We start from the raw sequence: 20,851 nt of genomic DNA on the forward strand, positions 1-20,851 counted from the left end.
GGCCCTCTGCTCCCCATTTCATACCGCCCTTCCCCCTGCCCACTCCTTTCATACCCCCGGTTAACAGTCTTAATAGAATCAAAGAGCGACGCAATATTACTTTTAATTTGGCGTAATTGTGGCGGTCTCAGTCTCCTCTAAGTCTCAAAACCCCACCCCTTGCTACCTCTATTTCCTATAAACTGACTCACCTCCTCCAGCAAGTACACAGAAATTAAATGCATTATTTTTTATCAAAAAAAAATTTGTTTTTTAAATTTAAACATAATTTAAATTCTATGTTTCACATTGTTTTAAATCGCAAAGAATACGCTTGTATTGTAAATACAGATAATAAAAGAAGGGGAAAACCAAACAAACAATAATATTATATTGAACATTGTTTTGTTTTCTTTCTGTACTGAAAAAAAAATAAAATATTGCTTATATTCGATAATATCGTTTTATATATGACTAGGTATCAATGCATACTGAAGTTGGGTTGATATAAAAATCATTTTAACCATTTAAACATTTTACCATAAAGTGTCCGAAAATTTTAGTCAGAAAAAGCTAAAGGCGAATAGTTTTTTTCTGTGTACTGCACATCCCCCCTTTTGCTTGAACAGTTTGCGATACAGATTTACTTGTGTCCGCCGCTCTATGGCAACAATAAAGCACACAAATTCGAATTGGTCAAAGCAAACGTCAAAAAATCAAATATGGGAAGACCCCGGAGGGGTGGGTGCTTTGAGGGGTGTGGGTGGTTGGTTCAGGGGGAGGGAAAACGATGAAATCAATTAACCAAATGGCGCGAGTACTCGTCAGGCGGTCGACTTTTGCATTGGTTAGTAACCGCTTGCAAAAAAAAACAAAACGACAGACGTATAAATAGAGAATTGAAATCAAAATCAAAGAAATATATATATCAACTCACGCACACACACGCTTGTCTTCGAAAAGGGTGCCCAACCCCCCACTTCCGCCCCCCTCATCCGCCAACCTCAAAGCAAAAACCCGCAGTCCAAAAATTTCTCTGAGGAGCTTCAATTGTTTGCACTTGAGTTCAATTTCTGTTCGGTCGCTTTGGCTGCCCAAAATGCTTTTAAAGCTCGCCTGCAGAGCGGGATCGAATCGCAGACGGGGTGAGGGAGATATTTTCGTCATAACTATAAATTTTATTGAGATTCAAATGGTCTGCGTACAAATTTAGACACAATTATTACTTACTTCAATGACGCCAGCCAGTGGAATGGGGCAAAATTGAGGACTGTGAAGAGGGATTTCAATTTCAAGGGGGGAAATTCAACCCATGGGGTAGTTTCAACTCCAAATTATTGGAATTTGAAATGTTAAATTCAAAAATATATTCGTGTAGCAAAATATTAAAAAATTTACACTCGAAATGCGTAAAAAATACAAATAATTCACGTTTTATTTATATATTTATTCGCCAATGGATAAATCCTTATCTGGCTATCAGTTTTGTGTGTTTCTCAATTAAATTAAGATAATATAAATCTATATTTTTCATGTTACAATTTACAGAAAATAGCCATATTTAATTCAATGATCGAACTTTTGTTAGTTCTGTTTTAAATTGAAACAGATTTCTGGCAGATGTCAAAACAATCCCATTTATTCCCCCACCACCTATGCCACTTAATAGACAGTTCGTCAAATGACAATTACAACGACTTAATTACTTTTAATAAAGACGTCCGTATGTAGGCAAGCGAACAGAAAAAATACAGCTCTTCATTAGCGAAAAAGTGTACTCGGTCATTTTTGCATAATGTCTCATTATGCTTAGCCCAGAAAAAGGCAGAAAAAAGGGGGGTGTGGGTGCAGTTGGGGCTGTTCGCCTTAATACATACAAATTGGAAATTGATGAATTTTTCCGGTATGGTTTATGGTGTCTGTCCTCGGCTCCCAAACAAAATGCAGCTGGCCCAGGGGCCGAGAGTCTATCGCACTCGAATATCAATTAGTGCGGGTGGGGGTTTGGGATTACCGATCGGTCCGATCGATCCAACGTTCGATCTCCAGATCGATCTAACGAACAATCAATGGCAATTGCTGCCGAAGGGAAATTACTAATAATAATGACTTTAATTGAATACTGCGCACTTCATTCACCCGGCGTTCTAAATTTGAGTCCATGAAAAGAGGGCAAAACGGCAGCATATTATCCATTATGAACTTCCAATCGACCATAAACACTTGGAAGGGATCGATCGGTGGCAATGTCACACAGCTTGCTTTATATTTGGATGCGCCCGCCGGGTAATGAAGTTCGCCGATTCGCAGGCAGCCGAGTACTCACTCATGCCCCTCATTCCTCGAACGAACGAACGATTCAAGCATGAAAGCAATTTTTAATTTATTTTGGTTGAGCGCTTCACTTTTCCTAAAATTATGACATAATAGCAGCGATGGCGATGGAGCCGAGCAGCGAACCACCTAATAATGTCATATGGAAATTTACGAGTATACGAGTACCCAACCGGGTCCAAAAATCCGGGCGGGGGAGCTGCGACTCATCGAGGGGCATGGTGAACTGTGTGAACACCTCGACGCCAGCAGTGTGGGAAAAGTATATTTGGATGCCGATGCCGATGCCGATGCTGATGTCGCTGGCGAACACCTTCCGCTTCACAAATCAGCAGTGTGTGTGCTGGACTGTGTGTTTCGATTACTTCGATACTTCGAGCTCAGCACTGATGTTGACCAGTTGACCAGTTGTCAGTTGGCTAATGTTATAATTAACCTGACCATCGCCGTCAACGCCAGTCACATATCGATCCGCCGTCAGCTGACCCCTGAACCCAATCAAAGCCGCTTTTGAACGGATAATCCCTTCTGGCCCCGAAAATCGGATTGACACGTTTGGAGACGTAACGATAAAAGAAACCGTGTTCCGATAAGTGAAACCGTAGAGCGATGTTTTGCTTGGCAATTTTAAAGGGGTTTCGAACAGCAGCTTAAACACCACTTTGAATAATTTCTAAAGAAATAAGTTTTTCGCTGTTATACAACTCCAGCCTAAAATAATTTCATTATTAGAGCCTTTTTATTCACAATGGTAGTAAGAAGTTAAAAAACAGGATTTCTAAATATTTATTTTGTATTGAATGTTTGAATACTTGTTATAATGAGTTTACAAAATCCCTATAATCTGGTTACAATCATATATTATTAAGCAAATTAGTTAAATCGTGTTATATTAAAAAGATATTTAAATTTATATGCTTGGTATAAAATTCTTGACTTACTTACGTTGACCATTTGACAACTGTGAGCTTTAAAAAGTCAGGATAGTTCCTTAGTTGGTAACACAGAAATTTTTTTGGTTAGAGTTTACATATTATGCAAGTCTTTGGAATATCACATTTCTTACAAAAAATAAGGTAATGATTATTTAGAAATCATAGAGTTTAATCCACAAGCTCATGATGTGTATAGCAGACATAGTCCCTAAAATCAAATTAATAAAAGTTAAGCGAACTAAAATTTGTATGGAAACTAGATTGTTTCTTATAGATTCGCGTATTAACTTTATAGCGCTCGAGGACTATAATTGAATTGCCCTCATCTTAATCGGCTCTAAAAACAATTTAGATGAAATACCGTGGGCGAGAGCGATGGGCCAAGTATGTAAACACGATCATTAAATAAAACATTGAAGCCGAACAAGAAACGAAACAATAAAACGCACACACAGACACAAACGAGAGAGGGAAAGAGAGAGAAAGAGGGAGGTAGATAGAAAAATAGAAAACGGAGGAGAGGAAAAGGAGACAAGTTAGCCAATGAAATAAACGCAAATTTAATGACAACAAACGCGCCACGCACAACTTGGCCAATACGCGTTTTCCATTATGGCCAGCCGAAGCACTTTACAACGAGAGATCGAATCGGCCAAGAGCCAAACAAAAAACAACAACGTCAGAAAACGAAAACTACAAAATGGAATACATAATACACATAAAACACAAATAGTGAACAATGAATTAAATGTTATAAGATGTAGATACGGCGCAGCGACGAGCGCAGATACATTTGTATCTGCGTTTGTATTTTTATTTGTATCTGTATCCGCAGCCGGTCAGCGATCCACTGGCTGTGATCTCTCCTACTTCTACTTCGGATTCAAGTTGTTTTTTTTCGACTTTTTATGGCTTTTCAATACCGAAAGTTGACGGGCATACCAGAGGGAAAATTAATGCCAGTATGTGGTGTATCTGAGCGATACGTATACTATACATTCTTACGGCCATTGTTGCTGCTGTCGTAGTTGCTTTCTCTTTGTGTTAATTGTATTCGAATAATGATGATGCTGGGTTGCTTGTTGGCCTGCATCTTGTATCTAGCTTTGGCTTTTGCTATGGCTTTGGCTTTGGCTAATTTAATTTATGGCCAGTTTATGTTAATTTCGAATACCATTTAGTTTGTTTCTTTCCCGGCTGCTCACACTTTTTCTTCCAATCTACGCCCGAACAGATCAATTTCTGTCTCTGCATCTTGAATTTCTTCTTCAACGTTTCGGTTCGGTTTTTAAGTTCTTTTTTAATATTAACCATTTTTGGTGTAGACGACAGTTCATTGACATTTTCTATATACGAACCGTATCTAGCCATGTATCTGTCTACTTATCTTTATGAGTGTTGCTTTTGCTGTTGGTCAAAAGAAAGTCGAAAACGCGCTGGAGTGACGGCATCTTCGCAGTGGCATTTGCATAAATTTGGCCACACATTTCTCGGCCATGCGAAACTAGCAACTATCAACTATCAACTAGCAGCAACAATAACAGCCCCTGGCTAATTGCGGCCCATTGAGATGGCTATCGGCTAGTGGACTCGCCCCATTAAGACAGCCATTTGGGCAAAGTTGGAAATTAATTAGGACAGGTTGCTCACAGGTTGGCTATAATACTGTAGTGGAATGGGGATGATAGTGGGTGCCAATAAAAACCCATTGCATTCCGCGATCCATGAGTAATGGTCTCACGCACCCGACGGATGGGAGATCTCGACCCGCTCCAATCCATTTTAGAGGCCATTTCAGGCTTAAGTTTCGATTGCGCTCGCGATTATTGCGCTTCAAAATTTGGCTTTGGTTTTTTTTTTATGCCCCTGCCTTTGGGCATTTTTATTTGCTCATTTAATTTCTGAATTTCTGAAATTACTCAATTAGTTTAATTAGCAGTTCGCTTCGAATGCCCCTCAATGTCTATCCATGAAATGGATCGCAGATTTGTCTAAGCCGTGCACTGAGAAACAAAGAAACCAACTATAACCAGTTTAAAAAATAATTTCAAAATATTATTGTTTGTAATCAACATTATTGAGAAATAGAAAAATAAAGAATTCAATACTTTGCAAGGTAAGTGATTCACTAATCCAATTTTGTATTGGGAATTCCATGTGACAGTGTAGAGCACTTGGCCCTGAATTAAATCTTCGCTCTCACCTTGATTGATTTTTGCGTTTAATGGTTGTGGATTCAGCATTTAGCCACTGTTCGTCACCCAGTATTTTCTGTGATATAGTTTGCCCCTCATCTGCATCACGTCGACGTCAAAGTCAAAGGCGACTTTGGCGACGGTCATTTGTCAAAATCATTAATGCAATTACGCGACCAGACTGCGACTGAGAATGAGAATGAGAATAAGACTGCCACTGAGGGCTGTCTTCTGGCCTGCTAATTATTTTGAATTATTCAATTTCATGTCTCAATTTAAATTCTCTGAGGCAATTAGGAAAAGTCGCTGCGACTGCCATCTCAGTTCGCTTATCGTTTTAGTTTTTCCTGCCATTGAGTGCCACTTTGATGCGTGTCCAACTCGAGGGCGATGATGTTGTGGGGCGGCCGAGGATTGGGTATCCAGAAATGCAAATGAGTCTATGTGAGGCGAACGAAAATAAAACCATTTAAATAATTGAAAATCGAACAAATCGCGCTGCTGCCAGCAGAAAAAAACACAAAAGCAGAGGATACCATGATGAATAATAAGGAAAATGGAGATAGAAACGCATGCAAATTTAGCAAAAAAGCCAGTGTGGGTGGTGAGGTCGGGCGAATTCTAAACAAAATGGTGTGTCCAACAACTAAATTCCACTATAGCGTTTGTGCTGGTGTGTATGCTAATTTATACATCTGTTTTTGATATGTGAGCGTGAAAGATTTTTGGGGTAAAAATGCAGGCAAAAAAATCAGCGGAAAAATGCAAAAATATAATCAAAAGAACAATTTTGGTAGTTTGAATTTGGTTTCTCTACCAATATTTTTAATTTCAAATAATTTTTGATATTTGATTTCATTTGTATAGACTGAGTGTAATTTATTTGGAGAGCAAAAAATTATGTTTTTTCTTTTTGCTGTTTAGCTCAGATTATCTTTCAGTTTATTTTAAAAGAGTGTTTCCTTTTTTTTGCCATGACTTCTTTTTAAATTTTTATACTTTTTATACTCACGAGTCACGGCCCGCCTCTACTAATGTTGTTATTCGCATAGAAAACATAAAACATAGAAAACACACATACACAGATATAGAAGTACATAAGTTTGGGTGTTTGGTCGGAAAATGCGTGTTAGATTGGTGATGTACAAAATCTAATTAATTATTTCATTAAAAATGGCATTTTATTGACATTCTAATTTAGATTTTTAGAATATTTGGTCCTAAATCGTGTGTGTGTGTAATCTACACACACACACAGCTAGGAGTACATACCCTATGTGCAAACTGTATACACATATATATTTGGTTGGCAACCTCCCCCGCAATCATCGTGTGGCGTCGGCTTGGTCAACGTGGCGGATGAGCGATTTTAATTGGTTTTTAACTAATTTGCTTGCATTGAGTGAGGTCCTCTCCTTCTGCTCCCCCCCAAAAAACCAAAAAAGATACGCCAAAATTGCGGGAGAAGAGTCGTTTTTATTAGGCCGTACCGAAATTGCATTGTTCACACCGCTTATAATTCGATTTGACATTTTGCGCCAAAATATAATCGAAATTTTTTACGCAAATTTGTCCTTTGAGAATTAGGCATTTAAATTTCTAGCTTTATTTACCATTCAGACCCAAGCTTCATATCGAATTATCTGCAATATTTGTTTAAAGATCTAAAAGCTATTCCTTAAGACTACATCTCTTCTAAAATTATAGCATCCCAAACCATTTTCAGTCAATTTTCTGATTTTATGTTCATGCGTGAATATTTTTTATGGTTTCCCCATCACTTATAAGGACGAACACCCTACAATATGAAGTCATAAACGATATAAACATAACTGTAAAAATAATGAGAGAAACAACAAAACACACACACACACACACACACACACATACACACACAAAGGAGCTACTTGTACCTCGGACTTTGTGTACATTCAATGATTCTCCCACTGACAGCTCAAATGCAAATCGTAAAAATAACAATCATCATCATAACGCGCCTCCCTTCCGTCCCTTGAATTCTAGTTAGGAAAGATAAATGGACGGGGTATATATGTCAGTAGAAATGGGGGTTGGCAGGAGTGGATAAAATATTTACCAAGGAACTTAGTTCACTTGCCTTGGCACAGTATCAATTTACCAAAAATAACAAGTGACGAAGTTATTCCAGCCAGCCATGTACCCAGCAATCTCGGGAGGTTCTAATAAAGTATACTTTATTGCTAAAGATCCATTTTACACTTTTCAAATCAAAAGCCATTAATTTTTCACTTTATATTTTCACGCTTGAGGTAAAAACACATGTGGCCCAACTATGTATTATAAATATTATTTTGTTTTACTTGGTCAGTCACAAAATATTCTCTCCATTCGATATACCCTTCGGGGCAAAAGTTTTCGGGGTGTTCGAATAGTTAGTACAAATTTGATTGTGCCCATGGCCAACAGCAGTTGTTGCTGCCGTTTCCGCAGTTCTAGATACGACCCCCAACCCTTTTATCATACGCGTGTTTATACAGCCATATATGTATGTTATATGGCATGTGGATCGTTATATTTATATATCCTGATGGGCGTGAGTGTATGTACATATGCCTAGATATCTGTGTATTTGCAGATGATTGTGTGTTGTTTAGTAATTCGTTTTTTATTTACCATTATCATTTACATTTATTTGTTATTATGTTACGCTCAACTCCCGCCCCAGGACGAGAATTCCTTTCAATTACACACACACACACACACACACACACACAGATACGAATGGCTTTTGGCCTTTTTTGGCTGCCAAAACGGACTGTGTTTTGTTTAACGCAAATTGTGAAATGTTTTGTTTTTAGGCAGGCAGTGGCACTGCACTGCCCTGCCATTTGAAAGTTGAACATTTGAAGTGTGTGGCATGCAGAATGCAATTGCGTCCTGCTGCACACACATCCTGTGCCTCCTGATTACATGTGCGAGCCGTGTTTTTGTTGCCGCCTTTTTGCGCCCCTTGCCATCCATTTACATATTTTTCGGTTACCAAGCCGGAAACTATCTGTTGTTTTATTTCGTTGTTCTGTGTCTTGGCCGGGTTAGTTATTGTATGGCAGTTGACCCCGCCCACCGCTCCCCGCCCCAACCCCCACGGATTTATGCGATGTGCGAGGCAAAGCGAATGTTTGTTCAATAAACGAAATAATTGCCAGCAAATGTGTTGTGATGAAATTGTTTTGGGTTACTTCATAAATTAGCGCAAACAAATGCACGCAGCTCAGCGAAGCGCAAAGCAACGCAGAGGCTTTCGATTGGGGAAGTCAGCCCAAAACTCCCCGGTATCATATAATATGTTATATATTTTTCCATGGCGTACTGGCTATGAACTAACCAAAACTTAAACGAAATTTCCAGAAAAAAGAGTTAGGCCAGTATCTGGCTGAAATTCCCAAACTATTTTAATCACACAACTCATTGCACAATTAATCCTAGCCAAGTGCTTCACCAGTTTCAAATCAAATGGCTGCATTGCCGGCCAGCCTCCTTCGATTGTCTTAGTCACGGCCCAAAGTGATGGCCATAATCGAGTTTAAAATGCCCCATCATTAATCAACCACCGAGGTGAGTCAGTGCGGCAAAGAGTGAGTAACTGAATGAGTACCCAGGGAAATTGTGAACATGATTTCCAAGCGGAATTCCACATGTACCGTGAAAAATGACCAACCTGCAACTGCAGGCGCCAATTGCAGGCAAAGAATTTGTGATAGGTGAAGGTAAGCTGGAATGGGTGATGGTCCGCCTCTTCTCATACACTCGATCGCCAAGGTGTAATCCGAATCGTCATACTGATCCGTAATCCAAGACCAGCGACAAGCGAAGCCCAAAAACCAGAGATGAATGCGTTTATAAATATTTTGATGGCGGTACATCGATCAGGTTGGACTACCTTATGGCGAGGGTAGAGCGGCAGTACTGTGAAGATGGATGGATTGTTGGTGGTTACCACTTCTAATGATCTTGTACAATTATTTGGCTGGTGCACTCAAAAAATTACTCTTTATCTTTGTGAGCATGAGAAAATTTGGAGGAACTAGTCTATATATAAAATAATGTCTTGAAAACGTACTTTATTTATCAATATAATTTCAGAATTTACATAAAACTTTTTTGGCATTTATGCTATTTGACAGTTAGTTAATTCTTTTTTATTGCATTTTGAGAAAAACTTTGTAAAAGATTCAGATAACCATTACAATAGCTCCAATAAATACCCATTTCTTATCATGACACCTTGGAAAATGTTTATTTAAGTCTAACAATGAGAATAATTCCAGAAAACGATAAGACATAGACTACATTTATTAAAAACGATTTTGTTTGTAAGGCCAATCAGGTCAACGGCAAGTAATTTAGGTACTATTTTCCCCAAGTGTAAGTCAAAGATCTGTGGAGTGGCGGGCAACTTCAGCTCCATTGTTTTGTGGCTTGTAAACGCTTAAATTAAATTGATTTGCGTCTAATGCCCCCGACAAGTGGCCCGCTCTCGGTGGTTCGATGGCTTGGTCCGCTCGGGTAATTAATGGTTTCATTAGAGTCCAACCGCGGATCCAGCGGCAGTCCGCGTCCCGGTCCCGCTGCTTATGTATGAATAATTGGTAATAATATTTAATGATTGGCCCACCTGCCCGAGCAATTGTATTTGGATTTGAGCCACGCAAAGACTGAACTTAATTTCTGTTTCTGTTTTTTTTTTTTTTTCTTTTGCCTTGCAGCACATTGGCTTGGTCCGTCCATGGGCGCCGCGGCAAACAGAGTCCGGTGAAAATGGACAAAGGCCGTGCGAGGCTGCCGCCGAATTAGCAGAGAAGCCGGAAAATCCATATACGGACGGGCAGTGCAAATATTTGCCAGGCTCCCACAAAGAGCAGGACACACACGACAAAGGAGTCCAGTAAAAAGGGAAAAGGGAAGGCATTTGTGCGACAATAGCCAAGGAATTAGCCACAAAAGAAGGAGCAGTCGGATCCATTAAGACAACTAAGCCAATAGAACGAGAACAGCCCCATCGGAGCCCGTCAGAGTTCATCAGATCCCATCCCGGCTAGACGAGGTCCACTTAAATGACCGAATCCACCCAGCTGCAGACGGCGGAGAACAACAACGCGGGCGTGGTCAAAATGGAGCCTCCGCCGCCGGTGACCTCCTCCGTTTCCGTTTCCGCCGCCGCCGCCGCCCACGCCCTATCCTCCCTCTCCTCGCTCTCGATGGCCGCCACCGGATCCGCCCTCTCGCCGGCCACGCCCCCGCCCTCTCTGAACCACTCACACCAGCAGCAGCATTCGCAGCAACAGCAGCAGCAGCAGCAGCACTACGCCCTCAAGTGGAACGACTTCCAGAGCTCGATCCTCAGCTCCTTCCGGCATCTGCGCGACGAGGAGGACTTCGTGGACGTGACGCTGGCCTGCGACGAGCGCTCCTTCACCGCCCACAAGGTGGTCCTCAGCGCCTGCAGCCCCTACTTCCGCCGGCTGCTCAAGGCCAATCCCTGCGAGCATCCGATCGTCATCCTGCGCGACGTGCGCTGCGACGACGTCGAGAATCTGCTGAGGTGAGTTCAACTCAAGGTTGATAAAAAATAATTTGGAATATATTTTGTGGCCGATTTCTAAATGTTATGTTAAGGATTTAGTTTGTAATATTTTTAAGAAACTTAACATGAAGTCAATCAATTTAATGTTTAGCTTAGGAATATCAAATCCTTTATTCAAAACATAAAAAATAAAGGAATTCAAACCAAAAAATGTAACTACAATATTATTAAACTTGTCCCAAACAGCATTAATGTCCCTCAACATTATCTTAGTTCATGTTACATTTTGAAGGGAATTAAATTAATGTTTATGAAAAGCATATAAATCGATTTGATATATTTATATTTAATTTATTTTGCATTTTTAAATCCTTTAAGCTTTATGTACAATGGTGAGGTGAATGTGAGCCATGAACAGTTGCCCGACTTCCTGAAGACCGCTCACCTGCTGCAGATTCGTGGTCTGGCGGATGTCAACGGTGGCTATCCCTACTCCAAGGCTCTGTCCGCCGCCTTGAGTCACAACAGCAGCAGCAGCAACAACAACAGCAACAGCAACAGCCTGAGCAACAATAATAACAACAACAATAATGCCGAGAGCAGCAATCACAATAAGATTAGCAGCTATTTGCCACCCAATCAAACGAGTGCCCCGAGCAACAACAACGGCAGCAGCAGCAATAACCACAGCAGCAGCAGCAACAGCAACAACAACAACAGCAGCAACAACAACAACAACAACAACCTAAGCGGATCCCTGAACAGCAGCCTGAATTCACCTTTCAGTGCGCCGCAGATCCCGCCACCGGTTACCGCTTCGAGTGCAGCGGCAGCAGCAGCAGCGGCTGCATCCCTAACCGCCGCCGTGGCAGCAGCAGCGGCAGCAACAGTCAGCGGAAGCAGCAGCGCCAGCGGCCAGAGTGGCGGTACGAGCGTTACGCCCGCCATCCAGGAGCTGAAGGCATCGTCGGCAGCGTCGCCCGTAAGAAACCCGAATCAAACTCCCAATCCCGGCAAAGTAAAGTGTGCAGTTCCGAGAAACGCCAGCACTCGACTTGGGTTGCCCCCTTTCCAGACCTTCACTAACTGGGGCCCATCAATTTTTCTCTCTTTTTTATAGGCCAGTAGCAGCAACCACTGGGACATGGGTGAGATGGAGGGCAGTCGGAAGAGCCACCTGACGCCGCCGCCGCAGAAACGCATCAAGAGCGCCGACTTGTTCCGGGCCCAGCATGGCATCAGTCCGGAGCGATTGCTGCTCGACCGCGAGTTTCCCGTGGCGGGACAGCATCCGCTCACGCGGAACAGGGGCGGTCGGGACACCTCCAAGGACCGGGAGCGCAATATGGAGCTGAGGGAGTCGCTACTCGGACAGGCTCTGGAAAACAGCAACGGACAGCAGGCCAATCAGGTGGGTAACAGTTACATTTTATATTCTACCTATAATCTCTCTTACTTCTCCCACTAAAAACAACTAAAAAAAAATTAAAGATAAATGCAAGTAATAAGTAATGTTATCCAAGTTAAATGTGCATTTTAAAAAAATCAATTTGTTAGTTCCTTCCATCGTTGATTTGATTTCGTTTGGTAGCCTATTGTTTAGAATTCATGAACATAATATTGTTCTTAGCTTTTATATTATCCGACAAATATATTTGTCAATCAAAAACAAATTGGGCGTGCTAGGAAAATCACTTGGGGATTTGAAATTTTGTAAAATTGTGTGTATTAGTACGCAACAATAAGTTTCAAATATTTATAAAAGTTTGTCGGCTATATAAAAGAAATCGACGTTTATAATTTTACTGCATACTTTTGGTCACCTTTTTAAAGTAATTTCTCCACCATCATCTTTATAGACTAGGAAATCTTAAAAATACTGTTCTACTTCATGAGCTAACAATAAAAATCCATTTTCTTTTTCAATAGAAACACGATCTCGGCCAGAGCGCGGGTGAGGATTCGAACAGCAGTGATACGGAACCCTCGGATCGAGGTGATGGTCAGCACGATGGAACCCTCGACGGCATCGACAATCAGCGCTCGCACTCGTTCCCCAATGCATTCCTCGGCCTGCAGGGCATTCCCGGACTTCTGCCCGGACCCTCCGGCATCAACAGTGATTTCGGTGAGTGCAATATATATCGATTACGAGCTTGCCATTCGTTTACACTTTATTATATGAAACCAAATTGAATATTTGCCTCTTGTGTATGATTTACAAATCGATTGGAACAAGAGTGTTCGGGACAAAAAATAATTACACATATGATTTGCATTTTGCCAGACACGATTTTGCATAGTAACTAACTGTCGATTTATCGATAAACAAATAGGGAGTACATATACTCGAAATAGCAACTAATTGGCATAAAAAGAAAATCTTTTATATTTAAGACCTTAAGACCAAAAAAAGAATGACATACAAATATTAGAGCCTAAAACGAATTGAAATACAAATTTTAAGATATTTTATCGATTAATCGAATAATTGCCTGTTCTGTATTATTTATAAAGTGAAAAAAAACGGACATACTCTATTTTGTATATGATTTGCATATCTTTATAAATTTATTATAATGTAACTAACTATCAAATAAGTATAAGCCGATAAAGAGCGTCTAAATAATTGGCTATGTTTAAATATCGAAAATTGTCTTGAGTATTTATCGGTTTATTCCATACCTACTGCATTCAATATTAAACTATATTGTATTAAAATCATCTCAAGTCGTAGTATTAGTTTAGCCTTTAAGCAGTGAAACTCACAAGTGACCCATTCAATTTCACCTCAAACTCTAATAATAAACAAGCTTAATTTTCACGAAGTTCGATCCAAACGAGCTGGCAATCATTAGGCCCATAACCAACTGACGCTGGTCCAGACCAAGAACCAAGAACTGGGAACGAAAACCAGAAACCCAACTAGATCCCATTCAAATCCCATTCCCAATCCCGGCCAGAGTGCCAAGAAATATGCGCGGAGCACGTGTCGCATTAGGCCATGGATATGTAACTGTTGGCCAGGACATTCGGCGTGTGATTATAAACACATTCGGTTTGGGGTACGTAATGTCCGGCCATTCACGTATGTGCAAATGTTCTACACAACGGCCGACAAAAAATGATTATTGCCATTACCAAACACTATTGCTATCGACATAACTACGGCTATTGCTATTACGGTTATTGTGATTATGATTACCATTCGATTGCGAAACGGAAGGATGTTGAGATAAGAGGTACACTCAAGAAAAATCGTCCTTAAGGATCTCTTCTGGGCAAAATAGAATTCGGTTGTCTCTCTAATTTAAAAAAAAAGTCATCAGAAGAAGATACTACAATTTATAAGCTGAGAGTTCGTTTTTGATGAAATAAATAGTTTAATAACATGTAAACGGATGTTAGGCGTACAAATTAATTTCATAGTTTCTGAGTCATTAAGTCACCTTTATGCTCAGTGTAAGGAAATGCGTTACAAATATGATTTGAACAGATCCTTATTCCTTGCTCCTTTCGGGTTGTTAGTGTTCCTAAGCACATGACACGCACTTTGTCCGATGTCGCAAATGTCGCATTTAACGCGCATTAAAATGATAATAGCCACGGTTTCGGACCCACAACGAGTTCCATCCTGGACGACGGCTCTAAGCCCCGAGTGTCGTTTAATATTCAGGGCACATAGATCATTGCAACAAATGTTGGCCAGCACTTGGTCAGTTTAGTTCGAGACAGGCCGTAGAAGATGGCCCGGTCTGAGAAGAGAAATCAAATTTAATAAAGCATAAACATTCAATAAGCTTCGGAACGAGCCAAAGTCATTTGAAATTCCGAGCAGTCACGGTAAAGGGGCGGTCCTGGGACTTTTGGCCATTTCGAAATCCGAATCGAAAATATTAACGGCCCGAGCAAAAAGGATAAACTTTTGCGCAATGATAAAAATGATAAGTTTTTTTTTTTTTTTGTTCCTGCCTTCTGTTTTTCGTGCCATATCCGCCCACATTTCCTCCATCGTCCCCCTTCCCCAGAAAAAAGGGCGACACTCGAGAGCATACATATTTAGATTTTATTTCGTTTTATTGCTTTTCTGTGCATTCGATTTATTCGGTGGGCATTGGCAATGGCCGAAAACGGACTTGGAAATTGCGCACATGTGTGCGCAAGGACTTGAGAGCTGAGTCCTGAATCGTGAGTCCTGTCCCCCGATCCTGCCCCCCAGTAATATGAGTTGGGTTTGCATTTTAATATATTTACTTGGGCCCCCCCCTCCCACTCCGCTGTGCTGCCGCCCCCACAAATGTCACACACTCGCAATCAGATGCGGGCCCAAAAACTACAAAAGACGAACGAGAAAAGGAGGAAAAAGTTTACTTTGCAAAAATCCATTGCAGAAACATTTATAAAGTGGCCCCGGCCGGGCCAAAACCAAGACCTAGCCCGAAATTGTCTTCGAGGAGCAGGCACAAAAAGGACTAGAATAACATGGGAAACATACACTGAAAAATATGGAGCTTTCTAAACTTTTTTTTATACAAAAATGCTGAAATTCCCAAGAAAATTAAATTCTTTTGTTAATGTCTTTTAGAACCGTGACTTTTTGAAACAAGATTCTATTTTAAGACTTGCCTGTATAAAATATAAGTTACAACCTTCTCTAAGCTAAGAGTTTTTTTTAATAAGTTAAATTTTTTCTATTTTCTAAAACAAAATCAATATATTTAGAAATAATGAATAATGTTATTTAATTGTCTTTCTGATTGAGCGTTGCAAACGTACCTTTTGTATTTTTTTTAAAGTTCGAAAAATGTAAAGAAACATTAATGAAAATCGTATAAGAAAAGTTTATATATATAAATTATATATTGGGTTTTTTTTCATATGTTTATTTTTTTTTTGTGTGTACTCAAAGAACTGTGAAAAAGAAAGCAGTAAGGACATAGAAAAGCTGGACTCTTGTTAGGAGGCGTCTTTGCTGTCGTTGTCGTGGACATTTTAAAATGAAAATGATATCGGGGAGACAAAAAAGAAAGCGGGCAGCCAGGCCGGCGGCTGCGGCCTCGTCAGGTGGGTGGTTTTAGGGGGTGGTGGTGGCCCGGAGGTGGCCCAAACATTGACAGCAAATAAATGGCAGCCAAAATAATAACAGCAAAGGGGAGGTGTGTGTGTGTGACAGGACAGAAGGAGGATTGCTTGCTTCAAATCAGCCAAATCTCAAAAAAAAGAGTTGAGTTCCCTGGGAAAAAAAGACTTCCTGGCAGCAAGTCAGTAGGTGCGAACACTGCAGTTGGCGCCATTGGCGTGGGCGAAGAAATGCAAACAAACAAAATAAAATAAAAATCATTGACATATGAGGCCAGTTGCTCATTTCTTGGCCAGACCGAATGCAAAAGTTTGCGGAAGTCGATGGGCGACCAGGGGGCGTGGCGGGGGCGGAACCGAACTTGGCCGGACCAACTGGCGCTGGGCATTTGCCATTTGGAAGCTAATGCGCAAAGTTTCTTTCGATTTGCTTCGGTTGGGCTCTGTTTGCCAGCTGCTCACAAATGCACTTCTTTTCCCAACGTCCATCTTATGTCATTTCCTTGGCCTGCAGCGCAAAACAATAAAACTATTGCTTGGAATACATTTCCCATGGTCTAGATGATTAAATCGCTTGTCCAAATGTATAATGACTTGCATTGATAACTAAGGATGTTTGCTTTCTGTTGCGATGGCTTGGAGGTTTCTGCTTTACACACCATTTTTAATTGGATATATTGTTCAATGCTTAGCATCATTAATAACTATAAAAGAAGGAACAAATATTTTGTAGCTAGATCAAAAAATCTATAAATAGGAATTACAAAATATCTGTATATTATCAAGACAAGCAATTTTACCAAATTAATGGGTAAGCGGAAAGGATTTTAAACTGGTTACAAATGTGTGTACAAGCTTGCAAAAATATATTTTAAATCTATAAGTTTGACGGACTTGACAATGTTTTTTTTAACGGTTTCGGAACCCTGTAGATTTTTTTGGCACCTCCCATCATATTATAATTAGAGTTTTTAAAGATCTTGATCTAAAACATATCAGTATGTTTAGAGGAGCATAATTAGCAACAGGACAATTTCAGAAAAGTTTAAAATAAGACAGCTTCTTAAGTGCCCTATAGTTTTATAATTTTACCATAAAGAAAATCAAGTTACCACTTTCAATTAAATCAATACCTGCTGTCAAATGCACTGCCTTCCTTAATTATATTCCAGTCGTAAGTCGACTGACTCAAAATGTATGCCAGGCAAAGGATTAGAATCTGCGTCGAAGATAATTCATTTAGGTGTGTGTGTTTCGGTTGTGTTTTGGCTATGAGACCCAGCAATAGAGACATTTAATGACGTACGCTGGCAGGGACTTGGCTTGGATTCCCTCCATACCCACGTGGAGCTGCGTGAAATGCGTAAAATTAGCAGCCGGCAGCAAAGGCAATAAGCATGCGAGAAACATTATTTCTCGGGCCAAACAAAACGCACCCAGTTTGGCTTAGAGCGGCGGGGTGGTGTGCGGAAAGTGCGTGTTGGCTGGCCCCCTTACTTTGCTCGGTGTGTGTATATATGTAGGTCCTGGCTACCATTTGTTGGCGTGTTTGCATTTAATAAATTCGATTAACAACGGAATAAATACGCTTAAATGCGGAAAATAATGAAAACTAACGAAAAGCGTTTTGTTAGCGGTCCTTTGTCGGCGTCGCCTGGGCGCCGCTTTCATTCCATCCGGCATTCAATCATTCCATTCAGTTATTCATTTTACGAGCTGTGTTATTATTGTAAATATGTGTGGTGCTTTGCTGTTGTTGCTGTTGTTGTTGCTGTAACAAATACAAATACATTACGTGAATAAACGCACCCATTATTTCATTTCATCAAGAACCATTAACGCCAACACGCCGCACACTTCCATGCATAGTTGCTGTATCTGCGGGGTCCTGTTCACCGCGCCTAGTGTGGCCAGCTTTTCGTCCTTCAACCCACAACCCACACCATCCCCACCCTCATCGCCAGCCCCATCCCCACCCCCTCCAGCTGCTGCAAATGAGCGAAGGACATGAAAATGTTCAAGTGGAACCATCACACACACCCACACACAAACACATGGGGGCCGCAAAACTTTTGCCCGGATAATGAGTAAAATGATTGGAAATACATTTGCAGTGCGTGCGTCTGTCGCATGTATCCGTATCTTTGTATCTTTGTATCTTGGTCCAGCTTCAATCGTTCAATGTTTCCCAGTATTCAAGACATTGTTATGTCATTTATAACTAGGTGGCGGGGGAAGCGTTACTTAGGAAATCCATTTCCTAAAATTATAAGTTAGAAGAATATTTATTTTTGTACTAATTATACTATAAATATATAACCTAGATAGATAATGAAACTATCTCCTATGCAGCATACTCAAAAAATAGGATTCATTAAAACCTATAACAAATCAACAAAGTTTGTGCCAAATTTATGACTCCAAATTATTAGCTTAAGTGTTTGGTAGGTCCTTTTTTCTAAACGGTTAAAAAATTCAGTATAAGCTCTGGCCATTGTGAATGGAACCCTCAAATTTGGGCACATTTTCACGCCGCTTTAACTAAAACCCAAAGCCATCGAATTTATCTAGCGCTGCACTTTGAATTCTTTCCATCAAAGAATTCACTTTTCGACAACTTTATTCCACTCACTGGCCGTCTGAAATTGTTGCAGATAATTTTCAAATATATATGCAATGCTGGCTGTGTATATTTTTAGGCGGCCGGCCAATGCCACGCCCGGCTTCGGGAACTAAACAAAACAAAAATGTTATCAAATTAATTTCAAAAACTCCATCTGCTGCACGTCACACTCAAGTGAGTGTTGGTGAATGGATGGGCCGGTGTGTGTGAGAGTATATAACTTGGATATCCCCTGGCCCACAATATAGATATATGGCCAAAAGAGGGGGCTGGGGGGGTGGGAGATGGGAGGTCGAAAGCTGGGCAACAAAGTGGCAAAAGTGCCAGAACTGGAGACACTTTGGGCCCACACACACGCTTGGATGGACAGGCAGGAATTGGGGGATGGACTGAAAACGAAACCGAAACTAAAAACTTTTGAGTTAAATTCCCGCTCTAATGTTTATGTAGATGAGGGATTATGTCATTGTGCGCCCCACACACACGCACCCGCTCTCTTGGAGGAAAAACCAAAACCAGAAACCCAGCAACGGACAGCGGACAGGTTTCCACATATGAGAGGGGTGGTCCCGGTAAGGGAAAACCCATTGCAACACTTGAAAATTCTAATTTTCTGCTTAAACTTCAAATGAAATTGTTTTGCACGCACACACACACACCGATACACCGACACACACCGACACACAAACAGTTTGGAAATAGATGCGAAAAATGGAAATGAAAAACCATTATTATTATGTATGTAGGAATAGGTCTCGCTCTATCCATCTCGCTCGCTTGGGCAGGACCTTCGGTGGGTGGGAGTGGACAAGTGTTTGCCATAGGAAATACATTAAATTTAAACAAAATTCCCTCTGCTTCTTGCTGCTGTTCTACTTGAGCTTAACGCACACAGACACACGAGTACGGACAACCACGGACAGGGACCGAATGCAAAAGTTTTGCTCAAAACTATTTCATGTTGGCCGGGGTTGAATTTCGGGTACCCAATCCAAGGGTTGAGAGCGGCCCTTTTTGCCACGTTGTATTTTAAATTCAAGTGGTCGTATGTAGTAACAAAGCATCCATCCAGCCTGCCCACACACACACACACACACACACACACACCCATCCGCAGTTGTATGCTTAAGGATTTCGTTTACCGAATCCGAATCCAAATACGAATACGAATCCGTTTCAAATGCGAATTTATTTCCAACGAAAATATTACAAAAGTCAAAGACAGAGCTCTTCCCCGCACCCGAACACACTACCTTGGCAAAAAGGTCATTTTTGGGCATAGAATTTACATAAATCCATATGGATGCCGGCCGTGTGTGTGTGTATGTGTGTGTGTGTGTGAGTCTCGAGTTGAGTCCCCAGCCGAGTCCATTTGAAGTCCTTTTGGCCTTCTTCGGTTCTTCGACACCACTTCGTTCGGCGCCTGCAATCTGTCGGCATTTTTCGCTTATCACTCGGAGCTTCGGATTTCGTTCGCAGCTTCTATTGATAGCTACACTGAGGGAAAAGTTTAGTTTAAAACTATTAAAATTAACAGTTGACATTCTAGAAACTTATTTAGTTAAGACTTTGAAATTAAGCTAAAAGGGGTCTTAAAGTATGCAATAAAAATATCTCTCGTAATGAGTCAATCAGACTTCCGAACTATAAATATATTGTTGCCTACTTTTAGACACCGTTATAAATGATTTCTGTAAAACCCTTCAATATATTTATATTGCTTTGAACCATGGCTACAGTTTAATCCCTTTTTAAAGATATATGAATATCAATCTACAGTTATCGCTATAGATACAAAGAAGCCAATTTTAATTTTGAACATCGATTTTTTAAACTTAAACCATTTTTAAAATGAATTCCATGTTTTATTTCTTTTTGTTGCCAAGTGCATTGAGAAAGGTTTAGGAGCCGAATAAGAGGCTATTCCATGTGTGCGTGCGGTTTTCAAACGGAAGACGAAAACTTGCTTCGGCTCGTCCTTTTTCCATTTGACCCCGATGGCACCGCATCTCCTTCGCTTCCGCCTTTCCTCTTGCCATCTGTGGAGAGGTCTCAGCTTGCTTTCTCCCGAACCCCCTTTCATCCACCACCTCTGACGCATTGATATCCCTTTTAATGGATGAATTATTGCCGCACATGCGAA

General features: G+C 40.7%; 1 protein-coding gene across 4 annotated transcripts in view; it reads left to right on the forward strand.

Moving 5' to 3' along the window:
• Positions 1-20,851, forward strand: part of LOC108134498 (protein abrupt) — a 53,650-nt gene that overhangs the window by 13,635 nt on the left and 19,164 nt on the right. For 3 of the 4 annotated variants that reach the window (XM_017254820.1, XM_041710463.1, XM_017254821.2), the window contains exons 4-7: positions 10,189-11,024; positions 11,385-12,024; positions 12,127-12,417; positions 12,936-13,134. In XM_017254820.1, coding sequence (XP_017110309.1) covers positions 10,537-11,024; positions 11,385-12,024; positions 12,127-12,417; positions 12,936-13,134 — 1,618 coding nt within the window. In that variant the 5' untranslated portion in view covers positions 10,189-10,536. The remainder of the gene's footprint in view (positions 1-10,188; positions 11,025-11,384; positions 12,025-12,126; positions 12,418-12,935; positions 13,135-20,851) is intronic. The other variant, XM_041710464.1, reaches the window with a different exon arrangement.

Source organism: Drosophila elegans, unplaced genomic scaffold (assembly GCF_018152505.1).
Source record: "Drosophila elegans isolate 14027-0461.03 unplaced genomic scaffold, ASM1815250v1 contig_814, whole genome shotgun sequence".
Classification (NCBI taxonomy): Eukaryota; Metazoa; Arthropoda; class Insecta; order Diptera; family Drosophilidae; genus Drosophila; species Drosophila elegans.